This window comes from Emydura macquarii, unplaced genomic scaffold, assembly GCF_026122565.2.
Source record: "Emydura macquarii macquarii isolate MOO-44397 ecotype Brisbane River unplaced genomic scaffold, CSIRO-AGI_Emac_v2 contig_1253, whole genome shotgun sequence".
In the NCBI taxonomy this organism is placed as follows: domain Eukaryota; kingdom Metazoa; phylum Chordata; order Testudines; family Chelidae; genus Emydura; species Emydura macquarii.
The window spans coordinates 35,119,023-35,141,598 of NW_027131390.1; the positions used below are offsets into that span (position 1 = coordinate 35,119,023).

The 22,576-nt window shown below is 46.4% G+C and overlaps 1 protein-coding gene across 2 annotated transcripts in view; it reads left to right on the forward strand.

The window, feature by feature from the left end:
• Nucleotides 1-7,000: 7,000 nt before the first annotated feature.
• GABRQ (gamma-aminobutyric acid type A receptor subunit theta) overlaps nucleotides 7,001-22,576 on the forward strand; it is an 84,319-nt gene continuing 68,743 nt past the window's right edge. For both annotated transcript variants that reach the window (XM_067549771.1, XM_067549772.1), the window contains exons 1-2: nucleotides 7,001-7,112; nucleotides 11,566-11,654. In XM_067549771.1, the coding sequence (XP_067405872.1) occupies nucleotides 7,033-7,112; nucleotides 11,566-11,654 (169 nt within the window). In that variant the 5' untranslated portion in view covers nucleotides 7,001-7,032. The remainder of the gene's footprint in view (nucleotides 7,113-11,565; nucleotides 11,655-22,576) is intronic.

A 22,576-nucleotide genomic window follows, 5' to 3' on the forward strand; every position in this document is an offset into this window, starting at 1 on the left:
GTCAAAAAGTTTTTCCTAATATCCAACCTAGACCTCCCCCGCTGCAACTTGAGACCATTGCTCCTTGTTCTGTCATCTACTACCACTGAAAACAGCCTAGATCCATCCTCTCTGGAATCCCCTTTCAGGTAGTTAAAGGCTACTATTAAATCCCCCCCTCATTCTTCTCTTCTGCAGACTAAACAAGCCTAGTTCCCTCAGCCTCTCCTCATAAGTCTTGTGCTCCAGCCCCCTAATCATTTTTGTTGTCCTCCATTGTACTCATTCCAATTTGTCCATATCATTTCAGTAGTGAGAGGCTCAAAACTGGACACAGAGTCTCCAGGTATACATTTAGTTTGAGCCTCTATTATATGGAGTTTTTAAATAGTTTCCACATAGCTTGCAGGCATTTCACTCTTGTGACTTTTCCTTTTAACTTTAATTTCCACTTTCCTCATTTTTCTGCCATTCCCCTTTTTGGAGTTAAATGCTACTGTGGTGACTTTCTTTCATATTTTTGCCCTTACATGGATGTTAAATTTATTACATTGTGGTCACTATTACCCAATGGTTCAGCTATATTCACTCCTTGTGCCAGATCCTGTGTGTCATTTAGGCCCTAAATCAAGAATGGCCCTAAATCGAGAATGGATACTACATTATTGGAAACAACCATCACTAGAGGTCCTTTAAGGCCAGAAGGGTTCTGAGATCATCTAAACTCTATGACTCTATCACTTGGCCATGTCCTGCTAGCTTAAAATGAGAGAGGGGCTCAAGTCAGACATCTGGATTTACAGCTCTGAAAAGTCAGATTCAGATCTGATGCTGAACCTCAACCTCTCACTGCAGAGATAGGATTTAAGGAGAGATTTAAGACCGGACATAGCGTGGCTTTACAGATTTTGATGGAGTGGTTCTTTTGGTGTATAAGGGACGGCAAGTGTGGAGAGATTAGTGGGAAAAGCAGACAAGTAGCTGATCTGAGAGTTAAGGGTCTGGAAATGCTCTCTGGCCTGGTGAAAAGTCCCTTACTTATTCCAGTCAGCTGGCTGTGACATTTGCCATCTTCCATTTTCTCAGGCTTTCCGGTTGTGCCCATCACCACAGCATCTACGAGCTTATGTAACACTGCCTCTTAGTTCTGATTGCTCTCTTCATATCTTTCTCACTTGTCCTTGCCTTTCGATGCACAAACCATTTCTTCTGGAAGTTTTCAGCTCTACAAAATTAGCAGGCCCTCTTCTCCTCTTCCCCATAGGTAGAGGATGGGGAGAGCTGATCTTTACCAAGCTTGAATACAGTGGCGTACTGAGGGTCTCCGGTGCCCAGGGGCCAAGCCTACATTTGCGTCCCCTCCTAGGCCTCAAACCCCCTTCCTGCCCAGGTCCTGGCGCCGCCCCCCAACTGCCCCAGAGAAGGGGGTCTGTAATCATGGGGGGAGGGCATGAGGCATGGGGAGGGAGCTTAAATGCAGGCCTGGCTCCGCCGCGTCCCCTTCCTCCCTGTACTTACCTGGCAGGTGGCACCCGCCTCTCCCTCTGCATCAGCAGCCCGGCACTGGCTTGGATGGGGCAGCCTCACCCCCTGGCCTGGGGAGGGGGCTGGGCCGGCCTTCACAACGTGCAGGAGGGGAGGCGCTGAAGGGCGCCCCTCAGAGCCTCTTGCACCCCCCCCCACCCTCCACCCATCTTGAAGGGCCTGCCCGGCACCCTGCACTTACCCGTGCCTCCAGCCCCGCAGCCCAGCCCTGGCTCGGATGGGGGCGGCTTCACCCCTCCAGCCTGGGGGATGGCGCCGGGTTGGCCCTTCATGACGGGCGCGCAGGAACCTGAGGGGCGGCTGCTTCCACTTCCACTCCTGCGCCCTCCCCCCCGCGTCATGAAGGACTGGTCATGGTTTCTGGGCTCCTGTGAGAGCAACAGGCGATAGACAACCCCTCAGTTTGTCTCCTCAGTGTTCTGACAAACAGCAGGGTCACTGTCTAACAACCTATCAAGACCAGCTTGGGAGTTAGACTGATGAGCTTCAGAACATGCCTGTCCATCTTGTGCTCAGCCAAAAGACAGTCACCCCCATTGCTGTGGGGAGAATTAAGAAAGGAAAATGGGAGCAGCCTCTGGGCTTTGAGGGGGTTTCAGGGGATTCTTTCTCTCCAAAGAAAAAGAATAATCACATTATATATTGTTCAAAACAGACTTTAACAGCTAAGGTGCACCTGACCCGAATGGAACCCAGTGAATGTGGGTGGATAATTCACAGCAAATAATTTGTTCAGTGAATGTGACCTCTTGCCCAACTGCAGATTACAGTTTATTTGAATATATTTGTTATTTTACAGCTAGCATTTCAAATGTTATTTAGCCTATAGGTGGATTGTATATATTAGACACTTGAGCTGTGTTCCTTAGTTGTGATTGTATGCAGTGGTGTTGTGGCCGGGTTGGTCCCAGGATATATGGGTGAGGCAATATCTTTTATTGGACCAATTTCTGCTGGTGAAAGAGACAAGTTTTTGATCTTCCACAGAACTCTTCTTCAGGTCACTAGTTAAGATTGGGCAAGTAAGTCATGTAGCACTGTTCTGTTCCCTGATTGGATGAGCTCCTGAGCACGAAGACTGCCACATGTTAATTTAAACTTTGCTCTCCACATGTGACTTTGAAATTTGCTCTCCACAAATCTTTCGGCCAGTCAAATTCTGTTGCTCACATGTTCGCAGAAAAGAGAAATAAGAAAGTGACGTGAAGGTTCCTGAGGCTAATTCATTTAAAAATTTAAACCAATATTCACAGCAACGGTTTTTGTATTATTATCCTAGCGTTTGAAATCCATGAAAAACAGTCCTGTATCAGGGCAGGTGAAACCTAAAGTGCCTATGATAGATCTGCCCAAGTGCATCCTAATTTAAGTGTAGGGGACTCTGCTTCTGTGCCAAATCATTTGGATAGCAAATGGAAACCAGCTCCTTTGAAGCTCATAGCGCATACCTGGTGTTCATACGTAACTGAAAACCCCCATGGTGAAAGACTGAGGCGCAAGAGACGACGACTGATAAAAACAAAAGAGGCAGTTAAAAAAAAGAACAGGAAACAAGCCTTAATGGAACAGAGGGCTGAATATCTAGAGAGGCGCAGGAGCCTGAACCCATCTTACTGAAAGGAGGAGAGGACAGCAGTGCAGACGAAGCTAGAGAATCCACGGGGTGTAGGCACAGGGAATACAATGCTGACAGCAGAGCGGTAAGTAGTAACACAGCAACTGTGGGCTTGCCCTAATGCCAGTGTACTGGTGGTGGGCAGGTCACGAGGCTCTCCTTCAAGCAGTAGGCAGCCATAAAGTATCTACCTGCTTTCCCTGAGTACAGGGCTGGGGCAGAGGGGAGGAGTACTAGTCCTGAAAGGCCCACAGGGGGCATGTCTGGGTGGGCTGAATGAAAGCCATGGTCTGTCCTCTCCCATGAATAGAGCCTTGAGGGTAAGCAAATTACTAAATCATGACCAATGGTCTAAGCAGGGCCACAGGAGAGCACCTGTGGGCATTGTGTCCACCCTGGCCTCTCTCTGCTGCTGCCCTGTGGGGCACCTCATCCCCGGCGCTGCTTGGACTCCATTCAGCTGTAGCTGTGTAATGCAGTCACCTGCAGCTGGTGAGACAAAGAGGCAGACTAGTCCGTTCACCAGCTAAGCATTGGTTTATGTTACAAAACAATATAAGAGGAAACTGATCTAACCTTTAAGGCCGAAATCCTTACTTCTGGGAGCTGGCACCTTCTGTGCTGGGGGCATTCTTTGATTTGGGGACTAGCTGCCTTCATAGGTTTCTTGCTCTTTTCTCACTAAGGCCAAATCTATGTTGTCCTTTCTCCATGGGCAACCTGATTTTTACTGGCACTGAGTTCTGCTAATTATCTTATCACCTAGTCATAAAACTCTGTCTGGAGTGTGCTCTAAAGGCCAGGCTTGGAGAACAGCCTCCACCCAACCCTCTTTCTGTGACTACAAAATGGCAGGCACCAAAGAGGTCTCTAAGTACTGGACTGTGCCCATAACAACCAAGCAGTGCTGTTGAATGTCTCCGAGAATGGGGCAAGGCTGAGGTTCAATCCAGACAGGTTGGAAGAGGTGTTGCTAGCCTGGTGGCATGGCGTGGAGGATTTGGCGTGAACTGTATCTGCCTCTTAACTTAAGGAGATGTGACCACTCTTTGTTGCTCGTGCTCACAACCTGGGGAAGGGGTCAGTTGCATCCCCAGCTGTTGTTAGATGATCACATTCCAACAATGGACAGGATGGCTTTTTTTTTTACTTGCCTCAAGCCGGTGAGATAGCAAGAGTGTCTTCTGGATGTGAAAAGCAGTAAAGACGAGCAAAGTACTTCATTTAAGAAGGAAAAATCAAATGCAGATCTGCAAAATGGGGAATAACTGGCTAGGCGGTAGTACTGCAGAAGAGGATCGGGCAGTTATACTGAATCACAAATTGAATAGAAAGTCAACATGATGCAGTTGCAAAAAAGGCCTAATATTCTGAACAGGGGGGTAATTGTCCTGCTCTACTTGGCACTAGAGAGGCCTCAGCTGGAGTACTGTGTCCAGTTCTGGGCACCACACTTTAAGAAAGATGTGGACAAATTGGAGAGAGTCCTCAAAGGAGCAACAAAAATGGTGAGGTTTAGAAAACCTGACCTGGGAGGAAAGGTTAAAAAATCTGAGCATGTTTAGTCTTGAGAAAAGAAGACTCAGGGCGGACCTGATAACAGTCTTCAACTATATTAAGGGCTGTTATAAAGATGACGGTGATCAGCTGTTCTCCAAATCAACTGAAGGTAGGACAAGAAGTAATGGGCTTAATCTGCAGCAAGGGAGATTTAGGTTGGACATTAGGAAAAACTTTCTACCTATGAGGGTAGTGAAGCACTAGAATAGGCTACCAAAGGAGCAGCATGTACAATCTTCATCAGTGGGGGGTTTTAAAAACAGGTTAGACAACATCTACCAGGGATAGTCTTGGTATACTTGGTCCTGCCTCAGCACATGGGGCTGAATTAGATGACCCCTCGAGGTCCCTTCCAGCCCTACAGTTCTATGATTCTTTGCCTATGTCATCTGGAGACAAGATTATGGCAATGAGTAATATGTGGGACTTCCCCTAGAAAATGAGGAAAGGTGATGGAGAACATGGCAGCTTGCTTATTAAATGTGAATTCTGTGCAGGAGCATGGAAGGGATATAAATCCTCATGTTTCAGGGCACAAACCAGTTTCTACAGTCGGAGGTTAGGAAGAAACTTCCTACATCACAGGTTTTGTTCACAGGCCTCTGAAGCAGCTGGTAGATGCTATGGAGAGGGACTGCATACTGAACTAGCTGGCCCCCTGGTCTGACCCAACCTGGCAGTTCCTATATTCTTAAACAGGTCACCCACCCACCTCTGGATTCAATAGCTTGCCAGAATTCATGCCCTGTTCCCAGGAAAAATCCCTCCAGGGAAGCCTGTAGCTGCATGTTTTAGCCAGCAGGGTTGGGTTATTGTATTATTTTATAGGGTTTTATTAGAAAAAGATCCATAGCTGATAAGGAGAGCATCGTGAGGATGACTGTTTGCTTTGTGTCATTACTATTTCAGTGGGCAAATCCACAGCATAATCAGCCGACATTTGGCAGCACTTTCAGAATTTCAAACCTCCAAACTTGTGCTTTGCTGGCCCAATATCTCTGCTCCCGTCTAATTCCAAAAGAAAGAAAGATTCTCTTTCTGGGTCGCCGTCTCTCCTTCCTGGGTGAACTCTCGGATTCTCTCTGTGATCTGCCAGAAACCTTTAGGAAGTCTCCCCAAAGGCTTCCTGGGAATGCTGTCCAGCCTCAGCCCCATGGGTAAGAGAGACACACTCATGTACTTTGCCTTCTCCTTTGTGCTCTCCTGTAGACGGGAAAGGTTTGGTTTTGTGAGCTCACCAAGCTATTTCAAATGACCACAGCAGTGATCTGCTCTAGTAACTGAACTATCTTTTCTCCACTCATCTCTCCCCCCAAAACATTTCCTCCCTCCTCCCCAAAAAATCTCCTCTCCAAACCAGTGGGGGTTAATGTTGTCAGCCATGACGTCAGGATCCTAATTTGCCCATAGATTTTTTTTCCCTTCCCCAATCTACAAAAGTCCCTCTCTCCTCCCCTCCTCTTGTGACTTTGCAATGAGCAGCAAAACTCTATAGTGGATGCAGCAACAGCATTAAGGAGATATGCAACTCTGCTTTTGAGAGCAATTCTTTCTGCATACAGGGATTTATTTATTTAATTTTTTTTTTGCTGTTTGTTTTTTAACCCTTTCACAAATTCCATCCAAGTCACCAGCATCAGGGTGCAAGTAAAATAAAATAAAATCGCACCTTGGGGCTTGAAAGCCCTCCCTAAAAATAAAATAAAAAAGAGGGAGGAGGAGAAACAAACAAGTAAAGGGTAGGTGAAATCCAGAATAAAATTGCATTGCTATATAACTCTCACCCTCCCCACCACCACACACACACACACACACACACACTTTCTCCTCCTCCTCTTCTCTGAAGGTGGATAACAGGAGCCATGCAACATCTGCAGAACTGGATGGCAAAATAGCAGGGGGAAAATAATCAAAGTGGAGAGTTCAGAGGAAATTGGGTTCATTTTTTACCTGTGAGATTTGATTCCACATTTTGCTGGGTCCATTTTGGGGACATTTCATTTTTCTCTCTCTTGGGATTTTCTCCATTGCCAGAGGATGTCTCTTGTTGAGAGGATGCTGAAAGGAAGAAGAGACGAATTCTTTGACTGGCACTGAAGGGAGGGGGAATATATATTCCCCCTTTTTTTTTTTTTTTTTTTACTCCTTGTGCTTTTTTAAAAAAAATAAAGGAAATTAGTTGTTGTCTTCTTTTCTTTTTCTTTTCTTTCTTCCTTTCTTTTCTTCTTCTTTTTTTTTTTTTTTTTTTTTCTATTTTTTTTTTTGGAGGGGATTTCAGAAGATCTTCCCCTCCCCTTCAAACATTTTTTTTTTCCTCCATCGTGTTTGTGGAAATGTGGAGATTTCAGGCAGACAGATTGAGTGCAATTGTCTCTGCTTTAGCAGCGCTTTGTCTCGCCTGCTGTGCGCAAAGGTAAGGATTTCATTTCCCGGGTGCAGGGACAGATGGGGGGCTTGTTGGAGTGGGTTGGGTTTTTTTGGTGGGGGGGGTCGTTTCCCCAAATTGCTTTCCTGATGCCTGCTGTTTCTTATGTCCTAGTCAATTGTATTTTAGGGGGAGGAGGGATGCTCAGGCATGGGATCTAGAGCAAGCTTTCTGCAGACGGAGCTTACCTCGCAGCTCGTTTGCATCGTATCTCCTGCTGTAAGCGAAACTGACGCGAATTTGGGGAAACTGACAAAATGACGCCTGGTGCTGGGGAACATGGTGCCCAGCGAGCAGGGATGGAACTAAACACAAGCTCTGGTCTGTATATATAAGTGATCTGTGTACATGCAGAAACACACACGTTGCCGGACATAGCCATGCATGTGTCTATACACCCCGAATTCACATGCATCCACACTCACACACGTCCGTGCATGTGTGTATCCACACATCTATACAATGTGTATTACAGATGCAATGCATACATCCATGCAGGCATGTGGATTTATTCATTGGATGCACACGTAAATGTAACTAATATGTATATATATGCAATGTGCACACACACATCTATGCATGTATGCATCAATATATACTCAGACGTGTATATTCATGCAGAATATCATATAATACATATACAGTGGACAGTATACTAGATGTGTAGTGCAATGTATGTGTCCATGGATGCCTACTTACTAATGTATTGCATAAACACATGCAGATATGACTCTCTGTATAATGTTCAATGCACAGAGAGATCCATGCATTCACACATGTACACACATCCATAGTGGCCAATGTATATGGAGTGCATGTATGCATGTACGCATAAATATCCACTGAACACACACACAGTGTATACACACTCATTTTCAGTTCACACACATGCATATACATTTTCACAAAATGTACTCATCAGTCATCCATATCCATGCACCCAGATTGAATTGCATGAGGATCCAGATCCATACACACCTGTGTAGACTGGGTAGTTATGTATTGGATATCTACTCACACATCCATGCATATATAACATTGCATTACATTAAAACATATGCAAGTCCATGCACAAATATACATCTGTATATATACAGAGATCTATGTTCCCATATTTACACAAGCACACAGATGCATACATATATGCATATGTACAGATCCATGCCCACACACACATATCCCTTTCACTCATACTATTTAATGTATGACACGTGTACTAGACACAGAAACATATGTGCAGGCTCATGCAAACACACATGCAGATGTAGATAATGCCCACTCCTATATGCCTGTGCAGACATTTGTTTACACCTGCATAGGCATAGACTCAAGTTCACATACTATATACACGCACCCATCACACATGCATGAAACTAAATCCAGACACATAATACGCACACACACATCTATGCTCAGTAAGCATCTTTCACACACATAGAGGATCCATATATTTGGATGCATGCATACGTGTACACATGCACACCAGCTGAGAGCCAGGTGTACAATATTCAAAGATAAAATTCACACATTGAATGTATACGTATCCTACATGGATGCATGGTCATAAAGATTTGACACTTAGCTACACACACACACACACACACACACCTGTTTAAATACATAGATTGTTTGTTCAGAGGAAGGAGGATGGCCTTACAGTTCAGGCACAGAACTGAGAGGCAGGAGACCTTGACCCTATTTTTTTTTCTTAGGCTACAAGTAACTCCCGTTGACTTTGGTGGGAGTTACTTGTAGCTTCTGGGAAAGAACAGAAGTCACCAGGGTTCTAGTCCCAACTCTGTCACAGACTTCCTGTGTGACTTTGAGTATATTGCATACTCTGTCCCTGCCTCAGTTTCCCTGTCTGTAAAATGGTGGTAATGATACCTTCTGACTTCTTGTGGGGATAAATAAATGTGCGTAAATCCCATTGAGGTTCCTGTTTGCAAAGCATTCTATAAGCATAAAACATTTTGATTATTATATGAAAACCCATGCACCCCACTGTGCATGCACATTCACAAATGTACAGATACATGTGCTAGTATCCAGATTCTGCACATATGTACGCTTACACAGATTCCAGAAATACACATACACACACAAATACAGACACACATAAATCCACATGTGCATGTTGTACACACTTACCTACACAAATGCACATACTAGGCTTATGTATATACAGAAACAAGTGGATGAGCAAGTACACGTTTGTACACATGTCCACATTTTACTGTACACTGTGTAAAGACAAAAAAAAACTAGATAAATGAAAATGGCACATGTGTAGGTAACCCAGCTCATATACACGTCCATCAGCAACTGAACAGTTTATCCCTGTGCCTAGATTGTGCCCAGATAAATATGTTGGTTTTTGTTCACAGATACACATTTTGATTGAAGTTGTATGCATGGAAAATCCAAGCAGACACAGAGGCTCATACATCCAGATCCATAACACATGTACAGACTGATCAATGTACCCCTGTTCCTATACCCACACTCATGCACTAATATCCATACACCTGTACCCACAGATTCATGCACCTGTGTGTGTGTGTGTGTACACACACACACATATCTATGTATCCAGGTTTACAGCGTACACACATAGATAGATCTATATTTTTACCCAGACCCAGTCATCCATATGCTGATCCATGCACCCAGATCGAATTGCATGAGGATTCTGGTCTGTACACACACCTGTGTATACAGATCTCTGCACACCTCACACACATTAACTCAGGAGTACGCATGTGCATGTAGATCCATGTTCACATACAGTAAATCCATAAACAGAAATCACAACCAGATGCGTATACAGACACGTGCATGCACCTATCTGGGGCATGTGGACGTGTCAGCACAAACTCCCAGCTCCAGTGAGACACCAAAGTTGGCTGGCTGGAGTAATGTTGTGTTGCAGCTTTTACATCCTGCTGCAGAAGAACAGGTGGCCTGAAAAATGTATCGTTTTCATGGGATTTGGAGTTTAACCTATGATTGCAAAGAACATTGTTTGACAATGATATGTGTACCTGAGCTCCTTGGAAAATGGGTTATTCCATGGAGTGTGGTGGGATTTGGGGGTCACTCAAGTGAAATGATCTGCACATACATATATTTTGGAGGTTCATTCTTGTAGCTTCTTCCTTCCTAATGTTCCACCAGCACTTTCCTTGCCTCTAGGACTATTTATAGCAGGGGATCCTTCTCGTTTACATGGCTGGAAGGAATTGGAACTCCAGTAGCAATGGAGGTTACCCAACCTCCAGACGGAAAACACAGGGCTTGGTAGGAAAATATAATTATTCAGGCATACGGAGCCAAAGATGGACTCTTCCCCTTTCTCTCTCTCTAGGTCTGTGTTGCTAAGAAGATATTAGAAGCTGCTGTGATAAAGAATGATAAAATATTTATTCTCAGAGGCCAAAGATCATAGATACATCGTGTGCATGTGTAGGAGAGAGAGCTCTTTGGTGTGTGGGTAACATGAGAGAATGCCTGGGTTCACAGAATGCGAAAGGGAGATTGTATATGCGAATGTGTTTGCAAGGGATGAATATTGTGGGGAGCTCAGTGTGTATCTATGTGTGATTAGTCTGGGTTTGTATATACTTTGTGTGTGTGTGTGTGTGAGAGAGAGAGAGAGAAAGTGCCTAGTGTGTTAGAGATGACGTGTGTGCACAGTGTGAGAGGTAGGCAGCGCGTGTTGGTGTGTAACAGACAGGGCGGATTTGTGTATACTTTGTGTGTGTCTCCGTGTGTGTGACCAAGAGATACAGTGAGTGTGTGTGAATACAGTGTGGAAGCCCCATGTGTGTGCATAATAGATTTGTTCACAGTATGTGAATGTGTGTGTGTGTACAGTATGAGAACACAATGTGGAGGTGTGCGTGAGAAGGAAGTTGAGAGGTTGTAGAGTGTGACAACGATGGAGGCTGTGTGTGTATAGTGTGGGTGTGTGTGACAGGGACAGCAAGTTGGGGAGTGTGTGTGTGCAGTGTTAGAAAGAGAATGAGTATCTACAGGGCCCTTTTAAGAGCCCCTGTGTGCCACCCCCTCCAGGAATTGATTCATAGGCATGGGACCTCCAGCAGCCTCCAGCTGTGCTTGTATTTGACAGGGTGTGTGAAGTGTGAAAGAGTGTGAGGATAGTTGTGTGTGTGCAAAACAGTGATTGTGTGTGTGAGGGAGGAGGCCTACGGCTGTGAGAGAGACAGGGAGGGGGTGTTTGTGAGAGGAAGAGCCCGTGTGTGAACATGTGCAAAGTGTGAGAGGGGGAGCGTGTGAGCATCTGTGCATGCACACTGGGGTTGTTATACCTGTGCTCAACCGGCAGGGCAGGGAGTGTGTCTGCCCTTTGACTAGGCCCACCGCATGCCTCTCCTGTGTGGGGACAATGACAAGGCCTTCTTCTTCTTCTGTGTTTCAGCCCATCCACTGGGAATATTTCTGTGGTGAAAGAGATTGTGGACAAATTGCTGAAGGGGTATGACGTCCGCCTCAGACCTGATTTCGGAGGTACGGTGATCCGTGTTCTCTCGCTTGCTGGGCGCCAGGGTAGTTTGCCATTCGAGGAAATGAAGCAGAGGCACTGGAGGCCAACTGCTCCGTATGCCGGTGCTGCCTGTTCAGCTGCTAGCAACATGCAACAACCTGTGAGACTTTCCCTTCACCGTGCTCACTCTCTTGCTTCCTGTGCTGTTTCTCTGCCCTCCCCTCTGTCCCCCCTCTTCCTATGCTCTCTCTCCTTTTGCTTCCTTTGCCCGCTCTTCCTCAGTTTTCTTTCTCCGTCCGTCGTTCACTCTGTAGATCCTCCCTTTTGATCTCCCTGGCCGCCTCCCCATTTCCTTTCTCTCTCAGATCTCTTCTCCCCCTGCCCCTGTCTCTCCTTGCCTTCTCCCTTGCCCTTTCTCTACCGGTTAGCATTTCCTAACATTTGACAATCTGGAATCATTCGCTAGCTGCTGACCCCTGTAACATGCCGTCCGATAGTTGGATAAACTGCGTTGGTCTGGGTTTAACCTCACTCACTGGTTGCCAAAGGTTTAAAAAAAAACCCAACAACCCTACAGTCTGTATCTCATGGATTCTGGCATATAGTTGGCATTTCACACAATACTCTGCTGTAGCTAGCCCTCCTTGTGCCCACACGATCTTTTGCTGGGTCAGAGAGTTTTGCAGTTTGTCCTCCAGTTGGTCTGACTGTCCAGCCTGTTGGTTTGTCTGTCAGGATCCCAGCTGACAAGATGAAATATTGGGAAGTTACTGTGGTCTCTCTGGAATGCTCCGGTACTCCTGCTAACAATGCAGAATGAAATATTCATTCCAGAGATGGCGATCTCGCTGCCACTGGGAAGGCGATGCTCCTGTTTGCTGATCTCCACTGGCAGGGCTTTCCAGCCTCCCATGCACCAAAGAAGAGGAAGAGAGAAAGGGGGCTTCTTTTCTTTTTTTGGTGGATGGGGAAATAATTATAGGGCCATTAAGCCCAATCTGTGAATATTTATTGGGGCCCACTTGGTGGGAACTAGAATATGGAAATCCAAAAGCTGGCTGCAGGATGGTGTGAATTTTGGGGCACTTTCACTTGGACTTATCTTGATTTGGTTACTTTTGGTCTCAGTTGGGTGGTACCTTGTAGGCATGAGTTTGTCTCAGATGTTCTGGGAGTTGCAGTAGACTGAGTGGCTACATATCTCTGCCAGCAGCCACATGAAGTGCCCTGCTGGAGACAACTGCTGCAAAGCAGATTAATGTCCTTGGTTTCAAGGGGGAAATGTGCCAAGGTGGGTGTGGGACAGAGATCTCTCATTACAGACCTGATCCAAAGCTATTGAAGTCTATGGGAAGATTCCCATTGGGTTCCAGGGGCCTTGGACCTGTCCTTAAGTATCCCAATTTCTCTCTGCTCCATAAACTAGCCATTAACTCCCTATTTATCGATCCTGTCAGAGTTCCCTCCCTCCACCCCACACAAACCTGCCCTTATTCACCCATTATCAACACTCTTGTCTCCCCCCATCTCCCTCCCCCCATCCTCGTGCTTGTCTCCCATCACTGCTGGTGGAGTGGGATTTTCAGAAAGGCAAAAGCAGTAGCATGAGCTGCTGAAATGCAGACTCCGAGGAGGGCTTCAGGGGGGAGAGACTGTCCCCTATACAATGAATCCTCCCTGTTGCAAAGTGGTACATCCTGGAATTCCCTTCAGTGGACACGGCTACGGGAGGGTAGCAGCACTCCACAAGCAAGCAGGAGGTAACAAAACCTCTTTGAACCTGGAATACAGGAGGGCTTGATGAAAAGGGTCTATCAGAGAAACACAAAGCAGCCCTATTAGCTGGCCAGCCACAGAAGTTGGTGCAGTCACATTTTATGAGTGGAGAACTGCAGAGATACCATAAAAACTAAAGGAAACCACACAGTAAGCTGTTAGGATGACTAGGGTACAGTGAAACACAGTAGGTGATCTGGCTTCTTGCGGGTGCAACATGAACGGACGGCGGATGAGAGCAGTGGAGAATGGGGTGGATTGGCTGTCCTGTTTCCCTGTGGAGCATGGCTCGAGGGCATAGAGGGGGCAGGGAGTCATGCATGATCTCTTGAAAGTCAAATCTGTTGCTGGTGGTTTGTCCCAATTGAGTACCTGTCCAGCAGAGCAGCCCTGTCCCTCTTTAGCTGGTTTGGAAAAATAATCCTGGGATTGATGCAGGAATTGCCAGGTGATGGCCTCTGACCAGTGCTATGCAGGTGGTCAGAACAGTCGATCTTAACGGTCCCTTCTGACCTCAAAACCTATGATAACATCTCTGATTTTCAACCAACATTTACAAAGCGCTCATTGCAGCTCCATAATAAAAGCAGAGAGGCCTCCTGCCCCTTGAGTTTAATTGTTGCTTTCCAAACTTTATTGTAAAAGGGTCAGTTCCTTCCTTTCCCCAGTTTTAAGGGAAAGGTGTCGGATCAATAACACCAGAGATTAGCCCCACAGGGCTCAGAGTCTGAGCAGGCAGTACAAGCTTCTCTCACGCGACCCCTCTCAACACCATTGACACTCTAGAATTGAAAGGGACAGTCATCCTCTCTGGCTGGTTCATAGAATCATAGAAGATTAGGGTTGGAAGGGACCTCAGGTGGTCATCTAGCTCAAAGCAGGACCAACCCCAACTAAAAATCTCTAAGGATGGAGATTCCACCACCTCCCTAAGTGACCCATTCCAGTGTTTCACCACCCTCCTAGTGACAAAGCTTTTCTTAATATCCAACCTAGACGTCCCCCACTGCAACTTGTGACTGTTGCTCCTTGTTCTGTCATCTACTACCAGTGAGAACAGCCTAGCTCCATCCTGCCTGGAACCCCCCTTCAAGTAGTTGAAGGCCACTATCAAATCCTCCCTCACTCATCTCTTCTGCAGTCTAAACAAGCCCAGTCAGTCCTCTGTCTCGGTCCCTGCAGAGTCTGAAATAAGAGAACTGACTGTAGTGGCAGGAGTTGGACTGAACCCCAGGACCACAATAGAGTCCCGCAACAATCAGGAGAGGATGACACATCTCAGTCATCATTAACCTAATGAGCTGGAAGTGAAAGTCTCCATGTATCAGCACCAGTTCCCAGAGCTATCTGGGTCCCCGAGACATTAAGCCAAATCTGTCTCCGGGGCAATCCTACAGAGGCCAGTGCTATCACACCAGGGAATGAATATGCCTCCCTGTGTTTTTGAGCTCATTCATATCCCTGCTATGTAGGGGTTGAGGTTTCCACCCTATCCCATAAATCATAGATTAAGCTGAAAAATTACACCTTGGGGAAGATCCAGGATGCTGTCTGAGCAAGGATCCCCTCTCCCAGAGTGAGTGAGACCTGTGTGTCAGAGCCAGGAAAGTACCTCAGAGCTCGGGCCCAGCTGGCTTCCAGCAGTGGCCTACTGGCACCTGTGCTTGCTCTGCTCTGACTCCATGCCCCGCCCTCAGGCCTAAGGTCAGGTAGGCCCAAAGGCCAGGAACCTCAAAGATAGGTAGGCACCTAACAACCATTGAAATCAATGGGAGCTAGGTGCCTAAAAGCCTCTGAGGATCCAGGCCCAAGTACAGTTCCTCCCCATGACCAGGGCTCCCCTCACAGGTCTCACTCACAGAGCTGCAGTGGCCGGCGGTCAAGCCACACTCTAGAGTTGTCAGTGATACCAGTTTGTCATCCCTGCGGTGTTATCTGTTAGTACATGTCCCCCCTACACTACTGCTGCACCTGGCCCATCAATAGGGAGCTGCCAGAGCACCCCTCAGCCTTTCCAAAGAGTCCCAGTGCTTTTCACTGGCCCGGTCGCATCCTGCCCTCCCCTTATTGCAGTCCAGTTCCCCCAGTGCCTCCTCCCTCTTTTTCTCACACACACAATTGTATCCCACTTTCCATTGCACAGTTCCCCCCTAGATCCACTCCAAACAAATCCATCCCAGGGATGGTAGACCTGCTGCTGTTCACATCCTCTGCCCTGACCAGCCCCAAGTTACAGACCCAAATTCCTCTCCTTCCCCCACACCTGCCCGTCCCTTCTCATTACAGGCCCAAGTCTCCTCCCGCCACCCACCTACCCACCTGTATCCCATTTTCCATCTTCTCTCCCTCCTCTCCATGCTGCTTTATTGATCTAAGGTAAATGGGTGGCCAGAGGGGTTAGAAACCAGCCTTGATAGTTCTGCTCTGCCCCCCAGAGAAAACATTTTCCAAAAAGAAATCTTTTCAGGGACCTTACTGCACTGAAAGGACTCTCCACCCCCACCCACCCTCATCTTTCTAAGACGCAGGCCCTCCCCATCCCAGTATCTGTGTGCACTGCCTGGGACACGGTGCCTGGACAGAATGCAGCTCACCGCTCTCCAGCTCTCTCTGAGATAGAAAGAGAACTCCAACTCATGCCAAAAGGAGGACAGGCCTGCTGGGGATTGCAGTTCACTTTTTAATTTCAAGATGCCTCGTTAGCTCCAGGCCGAGCTGAGTGGCTGAGACGCATCAGCCACTCACTCCTCCCTTTGAAGCCCATTAGACTGATGAGCAGGTTGGGTCTCAGGGGCGGCGTCATGGCACAGGGAGTGACGTGTTCATCGGTTCAACTGAACTGTGAATGAGGTGGAGGGGGGCCCCTGGAAAATCTTGGGCTGACTCTGGCCATGCTAGCCAGGGGAGGAGGAGCTTGGGTGATGGGGGAACACGGAGGGTGCTGCAGTGGACATCACATCTTAGGAGCCCAGGTGCTAAGTTTCACTAGCTTGAGTGGCAGGTTCAGTGAGTTGGCTGGTCACTGCCTTGTTCCCAGCTGATGTCTGCCTTCTTCTGGAAATGGTGCTAGCATATCTGCTTGGGAGCTGTGGGGGTCTGGCAAAGGGGCGCTGAGTACAGGGGAGGGCCCTGAGGGAATAGCCAGGAGGGCGCAACACACGTAAGATGCATCGACAAAACTAGGAGATGGCCTATGACTGGAATAGCAGGGGACTGTTGCAGAGCAGTCCGGAGAGGTTGTGCCAGAATGGTGGGGATCCCCGTATTGGAATAGAAGGGGGTGCTACAAGGGAAGACTAAAATATATTGACAGAGCCGTCAGCCTGTGAGGAGGGGAGATGTCAGTACTGGAATGGCAAGAAGAGGGGAGGATAGAGGGCAGGAGTGGGGTGCTTTGGCTAAGCTGTGGGAAGGAGAGCAGTTCCCAGCCCTGGATCAGTGAGGGGAGAGTGGATCAGGAGTTCAGCTGGCAGTTGGGTGGAATCCAGCAGGCTATGCCCGCAGCGCACTGATAGAATGGTGCATATGCCCTGTTTCTTAGAAGAGAAGGTGTGTTGCCAGTCGGACTGTGGTGCTATCTGCAGTTTAGTACTGGCATTATAGGGGTCGCTGCCAGTCAGGTCTGAGGAGCGTTGCAGAGCTGCGGGTGGGGGTGGAGGAAGGGCAGGAGCTTTCGGAGCAGCATCCTGCACAGTGCCTGGCTCTAGTTAGTGCTCTAAGTCTCTCACTTTTGGAAGCATTAACTCCAAAGAAAAGAAAACAAATTAAGCAGGTATTGCCCCTGGTTAGAGAAGGAGATGCAGGAAATGGCATGAGGGGCACTGTGAAGTGCAGTGACTCAGTTGCTCTCAGCTGGTGCATCAATGGCCAAAACTTTGCAAGAGTTTCAAGCAGATGGCCCTGCTCCCAGGAAACAGAGGAAAGGAGAGCCCTGAATGGCTTTCCCCACATCAGCTGCATTTTGCTAGCTGAAACCAGGGGGAGCACGATCTTCTTCGTGTCCCCCCCAAAGCCAGGGGCTCCTGGGTTCTTCACTCCCAGGAGGTTTTGCTCGCTGTGTTTGGAAATATCAGGTGAAGGGGGTTTTTAAGGAACAAGCACAAACCCCTTCCTTTCAAAGCTTGGGCATCTAGCAGCCTCTCCCGCTCTGTTCACTTGTCAGGCTTCCTTAAGGAGAATTAGTTGGAGTTTATAGGGTCGTGGTTTCTCAAAGACATCAGATTGCATTGCCTATGCTCCCTCTCGCCTGCCCCTCATTACAGATGTAAATTGCCCTCCTGTATACACTTACGCATACCTGTCCCCACCACCTCCCCATTCCCCTACCTCAGATACACACATCTGTCCCATTCCCTTCACACATGCACACACAAACACACACACACTTGTCCTCACCTGTCTCACTACAAACCCAAATTCTCCTCCTTACTTCCTCCCCGCAAAACCTCCTCCAAGTACAGACCCAAATTCCCCTTCCTCATGCACATACTTCTCTATTCCTCCTCTCACCTGCCCCTCAGTACAGATCCCAGTTCCCCTCCATCTCATACACTTACCCCTCACTGCTCCTTCTCATCCAACACCCCCTGCCCTTATTCCCGCTCCAACTTCCCTCTCACCTGCCCCTCACTACAGCCCCAAATTCCCCTCCTTGTCATCACACAGCTGCTCATATTTTCTCCTCGGGTGGCAAACGGGAAGGACAGAGTTTAATGGAATTCAATCCTCAGCCACTCCCCTTAGAAACAGAGCAACGGCGACACTTGAAATCCCAAATTGTAAAAATAAATGATTGCTGATGCATAAAGTGTTGCAGTGAAACATCGTCAGTAGTTCAGGACTCCTGAAGTGACTGGGCTGGAAGATTGAGCCACTACCTAGGCTGAAGGATATGCAGCAGGAGCAGGGACGTGGGGGCCAGTAGCTCTAGCCCTAACCACCCAGCATTTGCTGCTGGAAAATATTTCATTGTCATGGTGTTGTAGCATAAGGGAAAAGAGTTAGGCACAGTGTTATACATTAATGCTAAGGGACCTGAGACCGCTCCCTTTATCTATCCTGTGATAATGCCGGGATTTCTCTAGCATGTTGTAGGTGTTTATGAATTCAGTTCCCTTAGGAGGTAAATATTGTTATCTCCATTTCACAGGAGGAAGTTTGAGCACAGAGAGGTTAAAGAAATTTTCGGTGACTTGCCCAAAGTCATACACCATGGCAGAGCCCTGTGCTTCTGCCTCCCAGCCTGGCTCTTGTATTACTAGGCCTGGGCAAGGAGAATGGTGTTTTCAGGTCACACTTGTATGTGCTATTACACCCTCACTGGCTGTAACCAGGCCTTTGTTGGAGTCTCACATGCCAAGCCGCACTTGCTCTGGGGAGCATGGTGAGTGATGTCCTAGGAAAACCCTGGGGATTGAGGAAGTTGGCTCGATTCAATAGGTGACACTGATCCTTCTGTCAGTCTTGAGTTACTGCCCTAACACACGGCTAGGGGGCACTATGAGAGGTGCAATCTTCTGGATTAAACATCAAACTGAGGTCCTGAATGCTTGTGGTCATCAATTAGCCCAATACACTTTGCACAGCAGTAGGAAAGGATGTTTGTTTTCATACTCTGGCCACATTTCTATTTTGAGTAATTGCATTTTCACCTCCCTAACCAACCCTTCTACTTTCCTCTTCACTTCCTGTCCAAAACTGTTAGGTAGCATGGCTTTATTCTGTTCTACTGCTCCTTCATTCCAACCCTGGAGTGGCTGAATTTCAGTGGTGGTTTAATTGATTCTTGTTCACCTGTGTGTAGTTTATAACGTGCCTTGGGATCCTTTTGGATAGATGGCTGTCTATAAACGTGTAAGACTTTATTATAATTACTATTATTAATATCACCTGACTCAAATTTTAAGCATAAGCCTTTGCATATGAATACATAGTTCCATTCAAAGCGAGGTGAATCATCTTAACCCAGCATTCCTCCATGAACTTTGCCTTTTTTTCTGGTCACAGTTTGTGAATTAATAACATTTATTTGTTATTAAAGGTTTTTGGCTGAAGAATTCTTGATCTGTAAATTGGTCACAAGTACTGTGATTATTCAGTATGCAAAATTTGAGCTGTTTTGATTGGCCTCAGAGGTCACATGGTGTTGTTCTGTTCCCTGATTGGGTGAATGACATTCTGAGACTCAGATTTCTGTTTAGAAGGCTCCCAATTATGAATTTTAAATTTGCTTTCCACAAATATTCTCTAACATCTGCTTAAAAGTCATTGTTTTCATGAACCATTTCTGCCAGCAAGCTCTCCTACCAGAATATTCACAGAAAGTTAATGCAGAAGGAGTGCAAAAAACAGCTAAAGTGAATTAATTTAAAAACTGAAAAGTGTTCATTAAAAATATTTACTCATTTCTTGAGCCATTCATCAGAGTATCTCAAAGCACTTTGCAATCCTTAATTTACTAAGCCTCACAACACCCTTATGAGATAGGGTTTGTTTACTTCCATTCTGCTTCTGGGAAAACTGAGGGACAGAGACTTTATTTATATATGTAACACATTGGCTAAATATGTCATTTCTCTTTCTAGAGACAGGTTCACATAGCGAATATGAGCCTACTAATGTAATGAAAGGTACTCATGTAATGTAGTTCCTTTAGGTCAAGGGGTAAAGATGCTGAAGGTCAGAGGTTCTGTCTTTGTTGATGATCTATTTGCGGGGGGGGATTGGCTATGTACACACATCTAAACAGTTCATGAGAAAGCTAATATGTTTGCATGCACCTGTTAAAAACTCAATAGGAAAACGGCTGAGCGCTTCTAAACAAATGCTGCTGCACTTGACAGTGGCATAAAACCCATTAAAGGAATTAACTCCATGTGCATAAAAGGTGAAATACATTAGAAAGCAGAGCCCTGTAGCAAGACTAGATCTGTTCAGTGAATAGGTATTCCATAGCGCAAACCCATTGCTCCTGGTCCCATTGCACATAAGATAACAGAGCTCTTCAAGTCAGTCCTCTTTACAGATCTGTAAGAGAATTAGAGTTTGCTGAAAGCAGGCTATGCATTTCATATGCTGGTTCAGATGTCACGGGTAGGGTTATTCAGATACAAATGGGTTATTCTTCTGTTTTCAGCATTGTTCACTTCCCTTGTTCTGTGTAGGAGCTGAGAAATCTCTTTCTTTCTTTGATCTTTTTTTTTTCATTCTCCATCCCTTTCCCCTTGCACTGACACTGGAATATTGCTGTTAACGGATTGTGCAATCAGCGGTCTCTGTGCTTGTGACAGGTGCAAGGCCTGGTAGAGCTAGTGCGGCTTGGGTTTCAGACCTCAGGACCCCTTAGTTCAAGTCTGGGATCGCTTGAAATGTGGTTATGGTTGGAAAAGAGCCTCTGTACAAATTACATCTTGTTGTTCCATATTTATTCTCCCTCAGTGACTTCCATGTCAAATTTGCTCAGTTTACCAGTCAAAACAAGATATTTCTACCTGCCCGCACTGCAAGCTCAGCCTGGGATCTGGAAATCAAGCTGTGTTCTCTCTGATTTGGACATCATCACCAAGCAAAAAGATTCTGGAATCAGGATTTAACTGGATGTGATTTGTTGATTATGTGTGAATGTAATTTGCTCTTCTGTAGCATTATTGGCTCGGTGTGACAGAGAGGATTAAAGATTCTGTGCTGTGCAAACATTGACTAATGGATCCTCTCAACTGCCCTACGAGGTGAGAGAGTATTCCTGTCCCCATTTTACACTTGGTGGTGCACAGAGATTAAGAGATTTGTTCAAGACTAGGCAACAAATCAGTGGCAGAGTCAGGATTAAACCCAAGATGTTCTGCCTCTCAGTGCCATGCTCTATCCGTAAGAGCAGAACGCAGGAGCTCCCAGGTTCCAGACTTCTTCTCTAGTTAGTCAGTGAACTCAGCAGGAGGAGCAGAAAGGGGCACTTGCCTTTCTGACATAGCTTTAAAGTACACTATGTCACAAGTTTATTCACAGATAATTTATTTTCTGATTGCTGGGGTGGGGAGGAGAAGAGAGGGGAATTGCTAATAATTTAATTCACAAATGTTGTTTGACTATCCCAGAGCTGACTGAATAATGAAAACCTGTACATGTAAATAATGTAGTAGGAAAAATGGGCAGAGTGTACTTCTCCACCAGCTTTGACTTTTACCTTTCATAAGCTTCTATAACTAATCCCACCACAGGCTATTAGCAACTACTAAACTTAGATCCTTCAGCACCAAAGCAGGGATCTCTACTGGTTGAGCTAACAGAGTAACTTCAACAGCCATTAGCAGTATTAGTCTTCTATCCACTATGTGGAGCAGCCACTAGCGGGAGACATGACATTTAACTAGTATGTCACATGTCCTTTCCATGGTACATTATTATCAAAGACACTTGGTTTTAAAGGAAGGTTTCCTGTCATGGCTGCTCTATTTTACCCAGCTGAGAAATTATCATGCTGAATTGTCATTTTAATTTCCATGGGAACAGACTATGATGTCATAACTGCGGCTATGCCATGGGCTCAGGTCAAAGCTGGTCTGGGAAGGAAGCATTTATTCGAATGCACATCTTTCCGGTAATAGCAAAGAGAATTACTAGCCAGTTCATTGCTGTTTGTTTAATTGATCTCTTCCTTTATAAATTTGCCCCAGTGAGAAAATCCTTCTTTAAATCTCCTTCTTCAAGGAGGTTTGCTACCTACTGGTTAGACTGAATTCCTCTCTAAATCCAGGGAAAGTTGATTGTTCCCAGTCGTGTTGAGAGGTCCATCAATGAGGCAGTGCCAGGGAAAGGCTGGGACTCAAAGGAGAATGGATTCCCCTCTCACACCAGTCCACGTTGGGGAGTTCACTGATGAGACAGTGTAAGGGGAAGCTCGGCAATTAACAAACATGGAGACTGAGGCCCCAGTCCTGCACCCATTGAAGTTCTGCGTGCTGCTTTGGGTTTTGAATTCCCCGGTCACTCCAGAGGCAGGTGGGGAGCCCTCATGGTTATGACTGAGAGTGAAGGTGAAGCTGAGGACTGACTGAACACAGATGGAATTTAGTCCCCCTTGGGGTGCCATGGGTGTGAGTCACTTCAACTGTAGACCCCAGACTGGAGATGGCTCTAGAAGGGATTTTAAAAAGTATTCAGTATTGGCCTA